We start from the raw sequence: 20,913 nt of genomic DNA, 5'->3' as shown, positions 1-20,913 counted from the left end.
TGATTAGTGATACTGAGCATCTTTTCATGCTTGTTGGCCTACAGAGTTTATCTTAAACAAAACAAAGGTTACTTCACATCTTAAAAATAAACTCACTTTTTAAAACTTCTCTGTTCCTGGGAAAAAGTCCCTCTACTCCATCAACTTCAGAAACTGGCGGGCTGAGCTTACAAACCTTCATCCACACAGCATGCCTTGCTTCTAGAACAGCTGCAAAACTGGAAGCCCCAAAATGTAGGTAGTGACAGAGGAGTCCTGTTATTGTAGGAAAACGACAAGCTTGCCCCCTAGTGATGGGTTAGGAAGATAACAAAGCAAAGGTTTACCTTAAAAGAAAAAGCACGACCACCACAAAGAACATAATCTCTACCCTACCCAGAATCCAGAGAGAAACTAGTAACACAAACTACTAATCAATCACAATAGTTTATTCACAGAGACACTTAAAAAGGTCCAGTTCTGAGGGATAAAATGTGTCACAAAACCCTTGCTTACAAATCCCTAGCGCAAGTTGCCTTGGGAATAATCTGTCCTTCAGCGTGATGAGCAAGGCCAGGTGAATAGACTGGAGACGCTAATTTTCAACAGTGAATGCCTCCACTGTAGCACAGCTTCTGTTTCATCCTCTTTGGCAACCCCGAAGCATAATGACCTTTAACTTTCATTTCTATGAATTTACTGAAGATCTGACTCCAAAGGGAGCTCACACCAATGATTACATAATTCAGAGGGTGGAAGTCATGACTGTTCTTAGCTCCTTAAGCCCTCTATTATGTAAATCAAGATACTTTCTGATTTTCAAGACCTCCCAACTAAAATAATATTAATGATAATAACAATGTCTGATTCCTTTAGGCACTGTGGCTGCTGATTTTTTTCCAACTTCCTGCTCTCTGTCACTCCTCTCCACCCCCCACAAGCTCTATGGCTCTCTAGTTTGCTGTTTTTCACAGAGCTACAAGACTTTGAGACACAAAATCCATAAATGTGTGTGTCTTCACAGAACACAACAGATAAAAGAATACTGACTGAAATAAACATTTCAGGCTACAACTTAGTAGGTGATACTCTGGGGCAATGGGTCTATGTAACCAGAGCTACTGACATTAAGTCCCAAGTCTTCCTGCTCCAGCAGGCTGACCTTCAAGGGCTATGTAAGACATAGGAGGTGCCAGCCTCAAGCTGTTTGTTGCTTAGGAGCATGGGCCACGCTACCCAAATGTCAAAGGCTGGACATTTTTCTGCTGTTCTTTGTGCAGCTGCCAGGCCCGGTTTTTTAGCACCTCGGCCTTTGCCTCATCTTTATCTACACCATCCCCCAGCCTGTACATGCGGCTGGCATTGGCACATGCCCAGACGTGGCCCAAGTCACAGGCTTTCACTGAGTATTTACATGCCAGGCCCATGTCCTTGGGAAGGCCAGGGGCACCCTGCAGGAACATGGCACTGAGATTGAAGCAGCTGGAGGCATAGCTGCCTTCACAGGCCCTTGTGTAGTAGTCTCTGGCCTTCTCCAGATCAGGCTGGCCGTCTTCATTGACCTGTCCATCATGTGCCAAGAGACCAACGTTGTGACATGCCTCCAGAGACTTCCTTCCAGGCTTCTCACACGCCATCAGAAAGCAGCTGGAGGCAGCTTTCAGGTCTTGGGTCAGTCCACCTGGGAAGGAGGAAAGGGAAGAAAAAATAAACCCAACCAGGAAGAATCTGCATGCCAAAATTAGAGACTTATTCCTGAATAAAGTTCATATATTTTGAGGTGTGCCTGGGTGGCTCAGTCGGTTAAGCATCCAGCTTTGGCTCAGGTCATGATCTCACGGTTTGTGGGTTCGAGCCCTGCATCGGGCTCTGTGCTGACAGCTAGCTCAGAGCCTGGAGCCTGCTTCAGATTCTGTGTCTCCCTCTCTCTCTGACCCTCCCCTGCTTTCGCTGTCTCTCTCTGTCTCTCAAAAATAAATAAAAAACATTAAAAAAAATTTTTTTTAAGTTCATATATTTTGAGCTAAGGCAGCATGAAAGAAAGGTGGCCTGGTATGGTGCACAGACCTTCCAGCTTTGGAACCTTTCGTTCAAATGATATCTTGAGGCAGCCCACCCCTAAAGGAGGTGAGAAGTGGGGATTATAACAAGCACCTCATGGCGTTATAGGGAAAACATGTGATCTTATAAGTATTTTGTTAAATGTTCATTTATTTAAGTGCATATTGAATACATACTATTTGCTAACTACTGTCCTACATCCTGGATAACAAACAGACACAGTCCCTACCCTGTGGATCTTATAATCTAATGAAACATATATTTAACAGCCACACAACCTAATGTAAGATTTTAAGTGTGAAAAACATATGGAAGTCCAGGATACTATGAGAATGTATCATGGCTCTGACCTAGACCAGGAGGAAAGGTCAAGGAAAGCCTCCCTAAATTCAAAAATGATATTTGAGGTGTAACATAGTAGAAAAAAAGGGAAAAAAATGGAGTAAGGATTGTTCTAAGCAGGAGGAAGAGGATACAAAGAGAAAAGGGGCTCATATGGCTAGAACCCAGAAATCACTAGGGAAAAAAGGCTGTAGAGACAAGCAAGGGTCAGATCACAGAAGGTCTGATGCATCTTATTAAGGATCCTGTACTGTATCCTAGGAATTATGGGAAACTGCTAACGGGTGATTTTAGGCAAAGGTGGTGACAGGACTCAATTTTCTCTTTAGTTTTTTTTCTTTTAATGGAAAATTTCAAATCCCTATGTACTATCACCCATTCTCAAAAAATATGAACACTACCTTTTAACATTATTTTTTAAAAGAAGTCACTCCAAATCTACCACCCAGAAATAACCATCATTATCATTAAGAGAACACAATCCCAGTTGTCTTTGTGGTATATATTGATTACATGCTGGCTGGCCGAATGGAGAGCTAGATAGAAGTATGTACTTTGAAAAATTGGATTGCATATGCTAATTTATTTTTAAAGTTTATTTATTTATTTCACATGCATGAGAGCAGGGGAAAGGCAGAGAGAGAGAGAGAGAGAGACAGACAGAGAGAGAGAGAGAGAGTCCCAAGCAGGCTTCATGCTATGAGGGAAGAACCTGACGTGGGGCTCACTCTCACCAACCATATCATGACCTGAGTTGCTGCTTAACCAACTGAGCCATCCAGGTGCCCCGTAACTAAATCTTTGAAGTACTAACGCACAACTATAAAAGGTGAGGATACTGGTGTCTCACACTTCCTCCCATCTTTCTTCTCCCACCCTCTACTTTTTGTCACTTCTCTATTGTTTCAATTTAGGAAGACAGCATAAAATACTGGTTAACAGAAGCCTGGGCCCTGTAGCCAGAAAACCTAGGCTCCGGTCCTGGCTCATTCCTTGCTGGCTGTGTGATCTTAGGCAAGTTACTTATCCTCTACAAGCCTCTGTTTACCTTACCTGTAAAATAAAGAAAACAGCATCTACTTCATACATTAGAAGCTTAAATGTGTTTTTACAAAGAGCCTGGCACATAATAAGTGCACAGAAAACACTGTGGTGTTTTTATGCTCTAAAGTTTTATATTATTTACATTCTATTCAGTAACCCTAATTAGCCCAATAGTCATTCTAAATGGATTTCTCTCATCACCAGTCTTTTCATTAATGCTTCTCCATTCCTGAATTGCTTCTTTTGATTAACTTCTTCATTGGTTATCAAATCGATTTTTCCAGAAAAACACAGATTCTATTTCCTCTGAGTTCCTTCAGTTTTGAGAGTGTATTTGTGCCACCTTTATATTTAAACAAGGTATAGTTAGACCTTGCTTTTGTATCCACCTAACAATCTATGCCTTTTACTGGAGTGTTTACTTACATTTAATGCAATTGTTGATTATAGGTGGGTTTAAATCTATAATCTTATTTATTTCCCATTTGTCCCAAATGCTTTTTGCTTTTTCTCCCTTCTTGTATTCTTTGGAACTGTGTATTTCTTTTTTTAATTTAATTTTATTTTTTAAGTAATCCCTACATCCAACGTGGAGCTCAAGCCCCTAACCTGAGATCGAGTCACGCGTGACACTGAGTCAGCCAGGTGCCTCAAACTGTGTATTTCTTTGAAAAAATTTTTAATATTTATTCATTTTTTGAGTAAGACAGAGGCAGAGTGAGAGTGGGGAGGGGCAGAGAGTGAGGGAGACATAGAATCTGAAGCAGGACCCAGGCTCAGAGCTTCTCAGCACAGAGCCCAACACAGGACTTGGACTCAAGAAATGTGAGACCATGACCTGAGCCAAAGTCAGATGCTTAACCAACTGAGCCCCTCAAATTGTGTATTTCTTAAAAAAAATTTTTTTAATGTGCATTTATTTTTGAGACAGAGACAGAGAATGAGTGGGGGAGGGGCAGACAGCGAGGGAGACACAGAATCCGAAGCAGGCTCCAGGCTCTGAGCTGTCAGCACAGAGTCCAACGTGGGGCTCAAACCCACAAACTGTGAGATCGTAACCTGAGCCGAAATCAGATACTTAACTGACTGAGCCTCAAATAGTCATGTGATTCTCCTCACTGGCTTTTAGTTATACTTTCTTTTTCAGTGACTTATCTAGTGAACATATAACACTAATTTATCACAATCTACCATGAATATTATACCACTTCACATATAATGTAAGAACCTTACAATATATTTTCATTCATTTACCTCAGTTCTATCCTTTGTATTATTGCTATCATGTCTTACTTCTACATACACTTTTTAATTTTTTTCTATATATAAACCTCATAATACACTGCTGTTATTTTTGCTTCAAAAGTCTTTTAGAGATATTAAAAAATGAGGAAAAAAGTCTCATATTTGCACACATATTCTAACATGCTTTATTCTTACATGTGGATCTTAGTCTCCATCTGTTATCATTTGCTTTTAACCCAAACAACTTTAACATTTCTTGTAGTCTAGATCTGCTAATGATTCATTCCCTGAGCTTTTGCTGTCTATCTGAAAATGAATTTATACTTCATTTTCATTTTTATTTTTTTAAATGCTTATTTATTTTGAGAAAGAGTACATGCACAAGAGCAGGGGAGGGTGAGAGAGAGGGGGAGAAAGAGAATCCCAAGCTCACTCTATGATGTCAGCACAGAGCCTGACATGGAGCTCAATCTCACGACCTGAGCTGAAATCAAGAGTCAGACACTGAACTGACTGAGCAACCCAGGCTCCCTCATCTTCATTTTTAAAGACATTTTTGCTAAAGTAGAATTCAAGTTGGGTAGTTCTTCTTACAGCCCTTAAAGATGTTGTTGTTTTGTCTTCTGGCTTATGTTGCTTCTGATGAGAAGTCAGTTGTTGTTCTCACCACTATTCCCTTCAATGTCTTTCTCTGATTGCTTATATTTTTTAATTTAAAAAAAATTTTTTTTTTTAATTTTTTTGAGAGAGTGCACATGGGGAGACAAGCAGGGGAGAGGGGCAGAGACAGACAGACAGAATCTTAAGTAGGCTCAATGCTCAGTGTGTGGAGCCCAGCATGTGGCTTGATCCCACGACCAATCATGGCCTGAGCCAAAATCAAGAGTCAGATGCCCAACTGACTGAGCCACCCAGGTGCCCCTCTGATTGCCTTTAAGATTTTCTCTTTATCTTTGGTTTTCACCAAGTTGGTAATAATGTGTCTAGGTGAAATTTCATTGGTTATCCTGGTTGGGTTCAGTGAGTGCCATGGCTCTGTAGACTGATATTTTTCATCAAATTTGGAAAATTTTCTGTTGTTATTTCTTCAAATACATACATATTTTGCCCCAATCTCTTCTCTTTCTGGGACTCCAATACACACACATATGTTAAACTGATGAATATTCAACCCTACAGGTTGAGGCTCTGTTCTTTTTTTTCCCCTCATCACTTCATTTTGGGTAATATCTATAATCCTATATTCAAATTCACCAATCTTTCATATTGTCTATTTTGCTATTAAGCTTGTCAGGTAAACTTTTCATTTCAAAGATTATGTTTTTCTACTGTAGGATTTCATTTGGTTCTTTTTCAGTGTTAATTTCTCTAATGCGATTTCCCATCTATTCACTCATTACGCCCATCTTTTAAATCTTTAAAAATATTTATTATACTGGTTTGAAAATGCTTAACTATTAATTCCAACATTTCTGTCATATCTAGGTGTTTCTGTTGACTGCTTTTTTTCTGTTTAGCAATTTCTTACTTTATGCTAAACACTGTGCATGATACTTGGTTCAATCTGAATTGTGTTGTATTCCTTTGAAGATGGTTGAATTTTTGTTCTGGTAGCCAAAATCCACATGGCACTTGTTTTTAAGTTTTGTTAGGGCAGATATAGTAGTACTACTAGGGCAATCTCAGTTGAATGTAGTGATCAATGTTTCTCTGTTCTGGCTGGTTGGCCTTCAAACCACTCCCATTACTGTGAAACCTCTGGAATCTCTTCTCAGTTCACAGCTCCCCAGTAACTTTTCACTGAAAGTCTCTGAGTCTCCCTCTATGCGTGTGCTGCTTAACATTAGGCCAAAGATCTAAAAGTCCTCCTATATGGATTTCTGGAGTGCCTTTCTTTTCTAGTATCCCGTCCCTCAAATTCCAATTGCTTTATTCACCAGAAATTCTGACTTCTGCCTCATGAGTTCAGCAAAACTGTCATGCTCTATTTGGCTTCCATCTCTGTGACAGTCTAGAAACAACTTCCAAGTAGAAAGAATAACCATGGATGGGGCTCACACTTTGTTTCCCTTGTCTTGAGGATCACAGTACTACACTGCCTGTTTTTCAATGTCTGAAAACAGTTGCTTCATATATTTTATCTAATCTATGGCTTATATATTTTTTTAACTAAAGAAAAAGGTGGAATTTAATCTTCATTTAAAGGGTACTGCAAGATAGGAAATTCTACACAGACATAAGAAACCTATTGAGAAGAGAAGCTTCAGACAGTATACATTACTTGGAACCATTCAAGTATAACTACAGTGTAAAAATTGCTACTATAGCAAACCACATTTAAAAAGAGTTCTTGAGGGGGCACCTGGGTGGCTCAGTTGGTTAAACACTTGACTCTTGATTTCGGTTCAGGTCATGATCTAATGATTGTGAGATCTTATTCCATATTGGGCTCCACGCTGAGCAAGTAGCCTGCTTAAGATTCTTTCTTTCTTTCTTTCTCTCTCTCTTTCTCTGTATTTCTGCTCCTCTCCCCAACTTATGTTCTCTCTTTCTCTAACAATAAAAAATAAAGTAAAATTAAAAAGTTTTGAGGGCACCTGGGTGACTCAGTCGCTTAAGCAGCCAACTCTGGAATTTGGCTCAGGTCATGATTCCAGGGTCAGGAGACTGAGCCCTGCCTGAGGCTCTGCACTGAGAATGGAGCCTGCTCAGGATTCTCTCTCTCTGTGTGCTCCTCTTCCTCACTTATGAGAGTACTCTCTCTCTTTAAAATAAAATAAAAATAAAAATAGATTAAAAAATGAAGAGTTTTTAGTAGAGAAACCTTAAGACAAACGTATAGCAAACATAGTACACAACAAATAACTCCCTGCCTCAGCTACACCATCTGAAAGTTAAAGGTTCCAGGTCTGCAATCCTGAAGTTAGAATATATAGCATTCAGAGGTAGTTTCGGAAACAACATTTTTCTTTTGCTCTTCCTCTAGAGAAATACTTCTCAATCAAGTGTAATGAAGCTTTGTATAAAACTCATGGTTTTGGGGAGTTTGTTTTGTCCAAACCTCCACTTTCTTCAATCATTATGCCAAGTTTCTCAGTTTCACCTAGTTTCTTAGCAGCCTGAAAGATTTTTGAAATAGTGTTCAGAATAACCCCAGTATCTCCCACAGTTAAGAGGTTCATCAATGGTTCTATTATACCACAATGAACATGGTTTATAATCTATTCACCTGGCCCACCAGTTGAATAGCTGGTCACAGCCCATACCACTTTCTTTTGTGTATTAAAGTTTTCCTTAGAATGTCAGTGAGAAGTGGGACTAATCCATGATTCACAACTTGCTGTGTCTGGTCCTGGCAACCAGCTGTGATGTTTCACACTGTCCACATTGCTTCCTTCTGAGTACTAGTTTTGGGGCTCATTACCAGGCTAGGAAAGATGGCAAGTGCTCCCACTTCTGGTACAACATGAGTCTGTTCATCTGTCCCAGTGACAATGGCTCTTAGCACAGAAGTCACAATCGACAATTCAGGAGCTCTTAGAAGCATTACAAGCTGGGGCAAAGCTCCCCTTTTCAGAACCACTTTCATCTGCTCATTTGGATTATCAGTCTGGTAAGAAATGGCCCAGCAGGTATCTCTAATACCTCTGGATCACTGCAATGCAGGAGAAGAACTAAAATAGGAAGATTTGCTTCATAGCATCTACAGGAGTACAGGATCCTTTCTGCAACAAAAATTTGGAAGTGTCCAGACAAGATTACCTAAGTAACCACATGCTCTACAGATGACCTATCAGAAGCAGCAAGAAGGGCCAACAGTGGGTCAAATGCACCATACGTCATAACCAAGTCTCAGAAAATTGAACTATCACATGAAGTGTTTTCTACGGCTCACACAGCTTGTTCACTGATGTGAGCATGGGAAGATGTCAATGGAGAAATGAATGCTGGGACAGCACCTCCATCCACCACAGTCTTGGTCTGTTCTGATATCCCGGAAGCAATGTTAGTGAGAGCTCAAGCAGATTCAACTGAATGGGACTGACTGCAAACAAACAATTCTGTCCAAAAAGAACAAAAATTTTGGACTGAAACCAACCCAGAATATATTGTCTATGGGGGCTGCTTTTCCCCAGAAAGCAGTTTCTTAGCAGCTTGAGCAGCGTGGCGGTGGCTTTCCAAATTGTTGCTATTTATGCTTTTGATAAGGTTATCAACAGACCAACTTACACTGCCCTGGTTGTGCTTTTCCTGCAGTGGAGAAGTAGCATTCTTAGGAAATTAGCTTACATTTCTCCTTTTCAGCATCTAGTCTTCCTTCTTAGCTTTGCTCAGGTTCATATTAACTTCTACTTGGCATTGCTTCATTTTCATACTGTCTTTCCCCTTGTTTCTGAATCTCTTAAGGTGGGCAGCTGGTGAACTGCAATGTCATTGGTAGACTGGGTTATGACACAAAGGGAAAAAGCTACAAAGGCCAGTTCAGACTTCCACAGAAAGCAGACTATAGATTGGCTGGTCTCAAAAACATCTACCACAGCTCAGCCCAAGACAATGTCCATGCTTTATATTCTTCAGAGTTCATTTTAGAGGTGCCTGGGTGGCTTAGTTGGTTAAACGTCAGACTCTTGATTTTGGCTCAGGTCATGATCTCACAGTTGAGAGATCGAGCCCCATTTCTGGCTCCATGCTGAGTGCAGAGCCTCCTTGGTGAGATTCTCTCTCTCTCTCTCTCTTTCTAGCCCTACCCTGCTCATGCTTTCTGTCTCAAAATAAAAAAATACTTTTTTCCCCCCCAAAAAAGTTCATTTTAGTTGCCTTATGGAAAGAGGGTTAGAGACCTGCATTAATCTTCTAACTGTACTCCAAGAAGGAGAGGAAGGTGTTCTGGTTAAGAATGACAGCAGAAAGAGAGAGATAGGACAGATTTGAGACGTATTTTGGAGATAAACTGACCATTAGCTACTACTAGAGAGAGATACCACTTGCTAAGGTGGAAGATAATGGGCACAATAAATTGGGAGAAGAAGAAAACAATTAAGAATTCCATATTTGATTTGTTCAGTTTTTGTTTACTTTTTTTCAATGTGTATTTTTAAGAGGAAAAGAAAGAGTGCAAGCAAGGGAGAGGTAGAGAGAGAGGGAGACACAGAATCTGAGGCAGGCTCCAGGCTCTGAGCTGTCTACACAGAGCATGACTCAGGGCTCGACCTCCCGAGCCATGAGATCATGACCTGAGTCAAAGAGAGATGCCTAACTGACTGAGCCACCCAGATGCCTCTGATTTGTAAAGTTTGACATGCCTATGATAATCCCAAGTAGAAAGACCTAATAAAAAATCAGCCTCATGTGCTCTGGAGCTCACAAGAGTGATCTAGATGAGAGATAAAAAGATCTATTTGCAGGATGCCTGGGTGGCTCAGTCAGCTGAGTGTCAAAATCAATTTCAGCTCAGGTCATGAGCCCAGGGTTGTGTGATCAAGCCCCATGTCACGCTCTGTGTTGAGTATACAGCCTGCTTAAGATCTGCGCTCTCCCTCTGCCCCTCTCCCCCACTTGTGCTCTCTCTCTCCATCTCTTAATTTTTTTTTTTTAGAAAAAAGACTCATTTGCAATTGTCATCAACTTATCTGAGCTTTCATCTCCTCCTCCAGAGTTATCCCACTTTATATAGTTTTTTTTTATGTAGTTTGGTCTTTGTTGTTGTTGTTTTGTGTTGTTTTTTAAAGTAACCTCTGCACCCAACATGGGGCTCGAACTCATAACCCCAAGATCAAGAGTCCCATGCTCTACTGACTAATCCAGGTAGGAGCCCCAATTTGGTCTTTTTACATGTTGTAATCATCAGCCTTCTTCACTCCCCATTAGAAACCTTTCCTGGGGCGCCTGGGTGGCTCAGTTGGTTAAGCGTCGACTTTGGCTCAGGTCATAATTTCACGATTTGTAGGTTCGAGCCCCACGTCAGGCTCTGGGCTGACAGTTCAGAGCCTGGAGCCAGCTTCTGAGTCTGTGTTTTCCTCTCTCTCTGCCCCTCCCCTGTTCATGCTTTGTCCTTGTCTCTCAAAAATAAATAAATGTTAAAAAAACTTATATATATAAAAAAGAAACCCTTCTTAATGTGTTTTATTGGTTGCATATTTCCTCAAAAAGATGTGTGTCAGAGTGGACTTCTGCTTCTTTTCATAGGATATGTAGTTTGCTTCACAAAAATAGTTCAAAGTTGATGTCCTATATGAAAACATTTGGCCCAACTATTCCTTGGGTGTGCACACTCCAAGTGTGCAATCCAAAGTAACTTCTGCAGCACAATCAGACCTGTTTATGTTGCTAAAACATTTTATAATTTTTTAGTTTTTTTAATGTTTATTTTTTTGAGAGAGAGAGGAAGAGAGAGAGCACAAGTGGGGGAGGGACAGAGAGAGAAGGAGACACAGAATCTGAAGCAGGCTCCAGGTTTGAGCTGTCAGCACAGAGCCCAACACAGGCTTGAACTCACAAACCGTGAGATCATGACCTGAGCCGATGTAGGATGCTTAACCGACAGAGCCACCCAGGCACCCCTGAAACATTTTACAATTTAACAAAGCAGTCACATCTATTTTCATCTGATGCTCAGAAAATCCTATGAAGAAGGTATGAGTGGACCTTAGTACTCTAATTTTGCCAACAAAGAATTTGCTGCTTATGGAAAGAAAAAGCCTTGCCTGATGCTACACTGTTTAAAAGTGGGTTCTTTGGCCTCCCACTCTTCCCTTTGCCCCAAGCTTCCCTGGGTAAAAGAAGCGTTATTAACCAGTCTGTGTCAAGACAGGACACTGGGTGATTTTTTATGAAAAGAGAGTAAAAGCAAAAAGATTGGAAAATTCTTTGGCTCAGAACTAGGCAGGAAAGTCAAGTTTTGGCTTTTAGACATGGCAGGGCCCATGGTCTGCTAAACAGCAATCCAAAAGGGCTCGAGTAGCAAAGATCAGCTAACAGGATCTTCTGTGACCACTTCGGTTTGAACACCCAGAGAAACTTAACAGGATTAAGTATTGAACTCTAGATACCCTGTGTTCTTCCACACCCGCACACCTTCTCTCTGCCTGAGAGAACTCTTACTACTGCCTCCCCCAGTCAAACTACAGTCTGTCCTTCAAGGATCAGTTTTGATGCTGCCTCTTGGGCGACAGAACCCCCTGCATCAACACTGAACACATGTCCAGCACTGACCCCTAGAGTGTTTTACACGTCTCTCTGAAGATGCTTCTCAAGTTCTGCCAGGTGTAACAGGTGTTAGTGTCCTTCTCCCCGCCTCTCCTGGTCCCTATCTAATTCACTCTTTCACTGAAGACAGTAATAAGCGTGCTCAATAAAGTAATATTTAAGAGGAAAAAAGTCTCAATGTACAATCATTAGACAAATCGCATAAATTTGTCTAATAAAATAATTTCAGAGCCTCTTTCATTTTCCCTAATTCAATAAGGAATTCAAAGTCCTTATGAAAAATATAGTAAAAAAAAAAAAGGTATACAAATTACTTAAAAATAAAGGGGCGGGGTGCCTGGCTGGCTCAGTTGGTAGAGCACACAACTCTGAATCTCAGGGTCCTGAGTTTGAGCCCCATGTTGCGTGTGGAGTTTACTTAAGTCAGGTGAATAGCTGACTTCAGCTCAGGTCACGATCTCAAAGTCCGTGAATTCAAGCCCCACGTCAGGCTTGCTGCTAGCAGGCTGTCAGCACAGAACCCCCTTCAGATCTTCTGTCCCCCTCTCTTTGCTCCTCCCCCACTTGGACTGTCTCAAAAATAAAGAAAGAAAGAAACATCACTTTTTAATGGGCTATTTAACACTCCATCCATTGGAGGTAACATTATTTATTTTAACTAAACTGCTACTGTTGGCAGACAGGTTTTGGGTTTTTTTTTTTTAAATCATTAATATAATGAAATTACGTATTACCGGTAAACTGTAAGTTAATGAAAAAAATTTTGCCAGATAAATAATACTAGGGTATCTTTTCACATAACTTTTATTTGCATTTCCAGTTATTTCCTTAGGAAAGGACATTTGGAAAATTATTAGGTAAAAAAAAGAAAAAATGCCTCTCTGCTCCATCAAGGGAAGCTGATATTCCCACTGATGTTAAACCTTCTTCAAAATAGAGACTACCACAGGCCCCATGTCCCACGTGAAAACAGACATAATTCACATAACTCCAGAGAATTAAAAAGACACCCTCTTCATCAACCTTTCACTGAACATCGTTCTAACCAGGCTTGGCTGGGCATTGGGAGCAAGGGATTCATGAATCATACCATCCTCAAGAAGTTCATGTAGTGGGCAAAAAACCAGTTGCCTATCAAAGGTCATATTCTCTATTTGTGGTATTTTTAAAATATGCCCATAAATTCTTTGCTATTCCTTCTTCCAAAAGCCTGGATGTAAGTTCTCTCCAATTAGTGTGGGCTGGATTGATTCACTTCCAACAAACAGAATGTGATAGAAATGAAAAACATGTGACTTCCAAGGGTAGTTCATAAAAGACACTGGATTCCATCCAGTTCTCTCTTTTGGATCACTCACTACAGAGGAAAGCAAGATGCCATGTCAAAATGACACATACGCAGCCCACAGACAGATCCCTGTCACCAGGAACTGAGGTCTCTTGATAACAGCTAGAAAGGAACAGAAGCCTTTCCTAACAGGTGAGTGAGCCGTCTCAGAACTGAAAACTCTAGCTGCAGTCAAGCCTTCAAATGACCGGAGCCCCAGCTCCCTGGCTAATGTCTGAACTGCAACCTCATTAGAGACCCCGAGGCATATGGCTAAGTGGATCCCAAATTCCTGATCTATGGAAACCATGTGAAATAATAAGTTTGTTGGGATAATTTTTTAATGCTTATTTATTTCTGAGAGATAGAGAGAGACAAGAGCACAAGCAGGGGAGGGGCAGAGAGAGAGAGCGGGAGAGACAGAATCTGAAGCAGGCTCTAGGCTCCAAGCTGGGAGCTGGGAGCTGTCAGCACAGAGTCTGATGCGGGGCTTGAACTCACCAACTGTGAGATCATGATCTGAGCCAAAGTTGGTCTTTTTACTGACTAAGCCACCTAAGCACCCCGTTGGAGTTATTTCTTATTTAGCTATAGATAATTTAAACACTACTCACTACTACAGCGATAACTGCAAATTAGGGAGTGAGGAGAAAAGATATGGTAGAGAATTAATTATTGGTCCCTTCCTCTGTGCCAGGCATATGCTGATGTCTTTACCTGCATTACCTCATTATACTTCTTTAATACTACTTAATGGCAAGTACTACTTTTTCTCCATTCTACAGGCGATATAACTGACTGGGTCAGGGTCCCACTACTTGCTAACAGTATTCCCTAAGGTCTGCCTAACTTGAAAGGCTGTGTTCTTCCCGCTGTCCCTCTGCTGAACTCTCTCCAAATCCTCCTACAGTGTGCTTCCCCATGGCCTGGCCAGCGAGGACCCTTCAGCATAAGGCTCAGGATGTGACAATGACCAAAGAAAGCAGGCACAGCCTTACCTTTTCCGGTCACATAATAGGCCCCCAGTTTATAGCAGCTATCACTGTGTTTGTTCTCTTCACAGTTGAACTTCAGCACCTTGGCAGCCTCCTCAAAATTCTTCTGGATCCCTTCCAAATAGTCCACCAACCGATAGCATCCTGTGAGGAGAAGGCAAGAGCTTCATGTCAGGGGGCTGCTGCTCAGCGGGGGAGGGGGGCGGGGAAGCAAGGTGTGGCAAGCCAGAATGTGTCTTTTATTTAGGACCAGCTTCGGTCCTAAAGGTGTAGCAAGGTGACCTCACTACAAAGAATGCAGGTGGTGTTCCGCCATTCCCACAACTGGCACTGTCTGTCCTTAGCCAGGGCTGAGCAGGGTACAGTCTGGGGAGCCCACGGCCGCTATTCTGGTTCCAACACTCACCAGCCATTCTGGTGGAGCCCTTCTGCTCCCTGTTAGCCAGCGCCAAAGACCCACTGACTTCCATGACTGAAACTTTGCTACCTTTGGAACTTCCCAGGAATTTCAGCACAAAAACACTGAAAACCAAGAGTCCATGGGCTCGTCTTTGGAGTAGCAAGAAAGGGGTGTTTCCATGACTATATTCCTCAGCCAGGCTGAGAGTGGGAAGCCCAAAGACTGAGTAGAAATGGTAGCTACTAAAGAAGTTGAAAATAGACTCTTTCTTTTTAGCAGTCTCTAGTACCAGGGAGCCTCTTCTTAAAATCTTTCCCCCTGTCCCTTCTTCATCCCAAACGACGCTCACGTCATTACTTTTCCTTCAACAAATTTTTGAACATCTACGGGCAGCCATATACCAAACACTGTTCTAGATGCTGGGAATACAGTCACTTCCGCTCCTAAAACTTACATTCTAGAGGAGGGAAAAAAGTAAATAAATATGTGAGCAAGATGCATTTATATTTTTTAAGATACATTTAAACAGCAACAAATATTGTGTGATTGAAACAAAACAGGAGAAGATAGTATGTTGTACACACTGCCCGAAAAGTTATAAACCTGGGAAATCAGGGAGGACCTAGTAAGGATTGTGATATCTGAGCTGAAACGTGAATACAAAAACTAATGATTTAAAGACAATGAAATAGGAAGGGGCAGAGAGTCCCAGGCACAAGAAACAATAAATTAAAAGACCCCAAAGAGGGATTAAGCTTGGTACAAATAAGGTATAATGTAGCTGGATCGAGGAGAAAAGGGGTAGGAAATGAAGAAAGACAGGGACCAGATAATAGGGCACTGAGGAACACGGGAAGGAGTGAAGATTTTATTCCAGGTCAATGGCAAATCACTTGAGGGTTTTAAGAAGGTTGATAGGGGGCCTGGATGGCTCAGTGGATTTAGCGTCCGACTTCAGCTCAGGTCATGATCTCATGGTTCATGGGTTTAAGCCTGGCCTCAGGCTCTGTGCTGACAGCTCAGAGCCTGGAGCCTGCTTTGGATTCTGTGTCTCCCTCTCTCTCTGCTCCTGCTCCACTTGCACTGTTTCTCTCTCTCTCTCTCTCTAAAAAATAAAGGCATATTAAAAAAGATTAAGAAGGGCAGTGATTATGATTCAATTTGCATTTTTAAAAGGTTATACTGGGGGGCACCTGGGTGGCTCAGTTTGTCAAGCGTCTGACTTCAGCTTGGGTCATGATCTCACAGTTTGTGAGTTTGAGCCCCACATGGGATTCCGCAATGACAGCTGGGAGCCTGGACCCTGTTTTGATTCTGTGTCTCCTTCTCTCTCTGCCCCTCCGTCTCTCTCTCAAAAATAAGGAAACGTTATAAAATAAATTAAAAAAATAAAAGGTTATTCCAGTATATGTCTACATATGCCCAGATGAATATGAAAGAACAAAACGCATGAGGGGGTACACTCCAGTAATGATGACAACAAACGTCTTGTTTGTTATTTAAAAATCTAATAAGATGGCATTTAATAGAACAAACTGAAAATTTATCAGTTTGAAGGCAGAGAACAGGGTTTAAAAAAATTTTAACATTTATTTACTTTTGAGAGACAGAGTGAGACAGATCATGAGCAGAGGAGGGGCAGAGAGAGAGGGACACACAGAATCAGAAGCAGGCTCCAGGTTCTGAGTTAGCTGCCAGCACAGAGCCTGACACAGGTGTTGAACCCACGAACTGTGAGAACATGACCTGAGCTGAAGTCGGACGCTCAGCCGAATGAGCCACCCAGGCATCCCGGCAGAGAACAGATTTTAAGGGAGCGAGCATGCAAACAGATGCAGGTTAGAAGGTTATTTCAGTTATCCTGGTAAGAGATCATGATGACTTCAAAGGACAGTAGGGATAGTCACTTATAGCCTCCTCTCAGGCTCTCCGTCTAAAGGACTTCCGCCAGCCCTTGGATGCCCCCCCTTCTCCATTCCAATGCTTGGTATACTCTCTAGAGTGCGTTACCATGAACTCTCTCCTCAAAAACATGCATGGCTCTCCAATGCCTACAGAACAGTCAAAATGCCTTAGGCAGTTTGCCTTAGGCATTCAAGGCCAGACACACCTCACTCTTCAATCTTATTTCTTACTACAGTCTCACTTCAACCTTCCAAAGACAGTATTCTCTTCTCCCCGCTCTCCTCCATAATCAACCCTTGCCTGCTCCTCCTGAGCTCCTCCCAGAAGCCCTCCCCAACAATCCTGCTCCTTGGTGACTCCCACTCCTCTTAGGACACAGGTGAGCCCTCAAAGAACCACCCTGGGTTCTTGTTCAGCCATTATATGGCAGAGCAACCCTGGTTAGTTGGTTAGCTTCAAGAAATAGCTATGTTATATTCTGGAAACCAGACTGCAAGCTTTTAGAAGGTAAGACTAGTGTCAGGTTTTTTTCTCCTTTATAAACTACTCACCTAGGGGGTTGAGCACACACTAGGGTGCTCTGGGTGGCCTCTTTTGGACACCACTTTCCACCCACACACTCAAGTCAACTAACTCAATGTTCCCAGAACACAAGAGGCACATTCATGCCTCAGGGCCTCAGATTTTACCTCTGCCAAGCACAGATCCCCTTATCTTCTTCAAGGCTTTGTTCAAATATCATTTCCTCAATGAATACCTCTGACCACTTAATTCAAAACTGCCCTCCTCAACTCCCTATACGTCAGTCCTTTTTTCGATTGCACTAATGACTAGATTCTAACACACAATTTCATGTATTTCCTTACGTTTATTGTCCAACTCCTTCCACTAGAATGTAAGCTCCAGAAGGACAGGGAATTTTATCTGTTGATTGATGTATCTCCATCCCTCTACCTCCAGCACTCAAGCACTTCTCTTGGCACGCGCCCCGGCCTCCAGGCTCGGTCCCTTCCAGTATTCCGCCGCTGCGACCCCCGCATGTCCTCGAGGAACCCAACCCGTTCCTCCCCAACGCACACAACGTCGTCATCTTCCCATAGCGTCCCGACAAGTCCCCGGCAGGAGACCCTTCCAGAGGTTGCTGGTGACCCGTCTGGCCCCCTCCCCTCCCCCCAGCGTCCCCACGTGTCCCCAGGCTGCGCTGGCGGCGCTCACCGTTCGGGTCCTTCTCGCGGTAGCATTGGTAGTTGCACTCCACCTCCATGTTCTCCAGAAAGGACTTCACCTGCTCCGCGTCCTGGAAGTCCACCACGCCCGCCATGGCCCCTGCTTGCTCAGCCGACTTTAGCCGGCTGCTCCTCCCCGGAACGTTCTGCACACCCGCCCCGGGTCACGTGAGCCTGTGGAGGGGCGGGGCCTGGGAGGGGCGGGCCACGGAGTTCACCCGTATCCCGGAAGGAGGAGCGCAGCGCACCTAAGTCTTTGAGCTGTTGAGAGGCCTCAAACTGTTAAACCTTTGGCTGTAGTCATTTTCTGCCTGCAGTTATTTATTTCTTCATCATTCGTTTGGCGATCTCTAAGTGCCTACTGTGTGTCTCACCCAGGGCTTGATTCCAGTAATATAACAGCTAGGAAGTATGGTCCCTGCCTTTAAAGAGCTTGCAGTTTAGTGGGAAGACATTTGTGTATTCATTCAGCAAGCATTCTGAACATCCCCTCTGTGTTAGGTATAGCTGCACAAACCAATATTCATAAGTCTGTGCAATGACAAGTCTGGTTCATCTGTATTTTCCTCCCAGACCTACCCCCACCTTCGACCCCCAACCTGAATGACCTAAGAAATGAATGGCAGTGGGAGATGATTACTGGAACACAGCAGCTACAGAGTCGTAGTAATAATTCTGTTATAATAGCTACTGCTTAAACAGTGTTGAACTTTGTTCCAGATTCTATTCTAAAAGATATTATAAAATTTTCATTTAATTCTCACTATGATCCTCATTGTGACCCATGGGGAAGATATTATTATCCCCATTCTGCAGATGAGGAAACTGAGCTACAGAGAAGTAACATGTCCAAGATCATACAGGAAGTGAGAGAATAGTGGTGTGATAAATACTTTTTTAAATAAAAGTGCATGTGGTACAAGAAGAACATGTGAAGGAGATGGGGCAGAGGAAAGAAACTTCACCCAGTTTTTGCTTTGTTCTCTTGTATGGAATCATCAGTTCCTTAAGGCCTAGTCTGAAAGCTCTCCAAAGACCGTCAGATCCTGTTCATCTTTGAGTCCCAGCCAGCCCTATTCTAGAGTCCTCAGTGGTACTCAGCCCATGGTTTCTCATCACCTACAGCACGGCTTCCCCAGTGACTCCACTATTAACCTATCCCGAAAGGCATCTGAGAGTAGACTTCTTCCAACCAGTTCCTTATTGGTGGGCAGGTGTAACTGTGAAATGTCTTTGAAGTCCAAATTTTATTTTTTAGATATTAAAAAAAATTATGTTCTGATTTATTTTTGAGAGAGAGAGAGACAGCATGAGCAGGGGGCGGACAGAGAGAGAGAGGGAGACACAGGATCCGAAGACAGGCTCCAGGCTCTGAGCTAGCTGTCAGCACAGAGCCCGATGTGGGGGTGCGGGGGGGGGGGGCTTGAACCCACAATCCATGAGATCATGACCTGAGCCGGTCGGAAGTTTAACCAAATGAGCCACCCAGGCACCCCTTATTTTTTAAATATTCTTAAATGTTTGTTTATTTTTGAGAGAGAGCATGAGCACAAGTGGGGGAAGGGCAGAAAGAGAGACAGAGAATCCAAAGCAGATTCTAGGCTTTAAGCTGTCAGCACAGAGCCCAATGAGGGGCTCAAACTTGTGAACCGTGAGATCATGACCTGAGCTGAAGTCAGACACTTAACTAACTGAGCCACCCAGGTCCCCCCCCCCATTTTATTTTTAAAATTCTTATGATTTCACATTAAGTTCCATAATATATCTTTTATAGGAAAACACAAGATTGCCTTCTCCCAAGCCTTTCAGTAAAACTGACATTCCAAGTGATATGCCACATTTTTGTGTGTGTTCTCATACCCCTGATGACCTTGGGAGAACCCTCAGTACACATATCCCTGGAAGGGAAACCCTGACCTTTGATTTTGAACCCAACTTCCTTATCAGGGCCTTCAAGGCCTTGATACAATCTGATTCTAGCCTCATATCATGCCTCTCTACCCCCATACCCCATTCAACCTTCTGATCTCTGAATAGGTCCCAGGTTTGTGTCTCTGTTCACAGCTGCTCTTAAGGCCTTAACCCCCTTCTCTGCTCAAATCAGAGATTCTCTCCGCTGTAGAATCTTCCCAGGTGCGACAGCCACACATCCCCCAAAGTAGATTTAAATGCTCCCACTTCAGTGTTCCATACCACTTTTTATTCTGGTATAATATAGTAGGAAAAGACTACCTTTGGAGGACAGACAGATTTTTTTTCTCTTTTTTTTTTTGAGGACAGATCTTAATCAGAATCCATGCATGTCCCATGTTTACTAAGTAGTTACCTTGAACCAATCACATTTATGATCTTGATTCCTGTTCTGTAAATGAAAATCCTTTGTGGCTATCAGGAGGGCTAAAAGTTCATGTATGTAGTATGCTTAGCAGAGTGCCTGGCTCAGAGTCATTCTTGTTCCAGAAATGTTTCTTGTCATGCCCATAATAGCATGAAACTCTGTGTCCCCCATGACGCTGTGAGCTTTTGGGCCCTTGTGCCAGTCACAGGGTCAAGAACAGAGAAAGGCTTGGTGAAGATGATAGCCAAGGTCAGGGACAGGCCAAAAATGGTAATTTTCCCTTAATTATTTGCTGAGCTGAACTACATTAAAATAAGGCCACCTGACAGTAGAGGGGGCTAGAGAGTTGGGGAAAAGATGGAAGACAGGCTGATCCAAGTATGAAGTCACCTATTTAAAAAGAAATTTAAGGTCATCTAAAAGGTAGCCAACTTCCTTTTTTTAGTCTTGTCCTTATCTCTGTAAATTTGTTCCTCCTTATTCTTTTTTTAAAAAAGTTTATTGTCAAATTGGTTTCCATATAACACCCAGTGCTCTTCCCCACAAGTGCCCTTCTCCATTAACACCACCTTCCCCTCCTTCTCCCTCTTCAACCCTCGGTTTGTTTTCAATATTCAATAGTCTCTCAGGTTTTGCGTCCCTCTCTCTCCCCAACTCTCTTCCCCCCTTCCCCTCCCCATGGTCCTCCATCAGGTTTCTCCTGTTACACCTATGAGTGCAAACATATGGTATCTGTCCTTCTCCACCTGACTTATTTTGCTTAGCATGACACCCTCAAGGTCCATCCACTTTGCTACAAATGGCCAGATTTCATTCTTCCTCATTGCCATGTAGTACTCCATTGT

General features: G+C 42.5%; 1 protein-coding gene across 1 annotated transcript; it reads right to left on the bottom strand.

Moving 5' to 3' along the window:
* Positions 1–407: 407 nt before the first annotated feature.
* LOC115298695 (cytochrome c oxidase assembly factor 7) lies at positions 408–17,898 on the bottom strand. The gene is made up of 3 exons (XM_029947743.1): positions 17,720–17,898; positions 14,203–14,343; positions 408–1,660 (listed from the first exon to the last, which is right to left on the bottom strand). Exons 1-3 carry the CDS (start codon positions 17,823–17,825, stop codon positions 1,212–1,214), a joined length of 696 nt encoding a protein of 231 aa, XP_029803603.1. The 5' UTR covers positions 17,826–17,898; the 3' UTR covers positions 408–1,211.
* Positions 17,899–20,913: the final 3,015 nt, after the last annotated feature.

The sequence above is a fragment of the Suricata suricatta genome, chromosome 8 (assembly GCF_006229205.1).
Source record: "Suricata suricatta isolate VVHF042 chromosome 8, meerkat_22Aug2017_6uvM2_HiC, whole genome shotgun sequence".
Lineage (NCBI taxonomy): Eukaryota > Metazoa > Chordata > Mammalia > Carnivora > Herpestidae > Suricata > Suricata suricatta.
Note: the sequence above shows the minus strand (reverse complement) of the source record. Positions and strands in the feature narration are given on the sequence as shown.

Coding starts and splice junctions, on each gene's coding strand:
- LOC115298695 (XM_029947743.1), bottom strand. CDS start 17,825: ATGGCGGGCGTGGTGGACTTCCAGGACGCGGAGCAGGTGAAGTCCTTT. Junction 14,344..17,719: donor CCGCGAGAAGGACCCGAACG/GTGAGCGCCGCC, acceptor TTCTCCTCACAG/GATGCTATCGGTTGGTGGAC. Junction 1,661..14,202: donor CTATTATGTGACCGGAAAAG/GTAAGGCTGTGC, acceptor CCTCCTTCCCAG/GTGGACTGACCCAAGACCTG.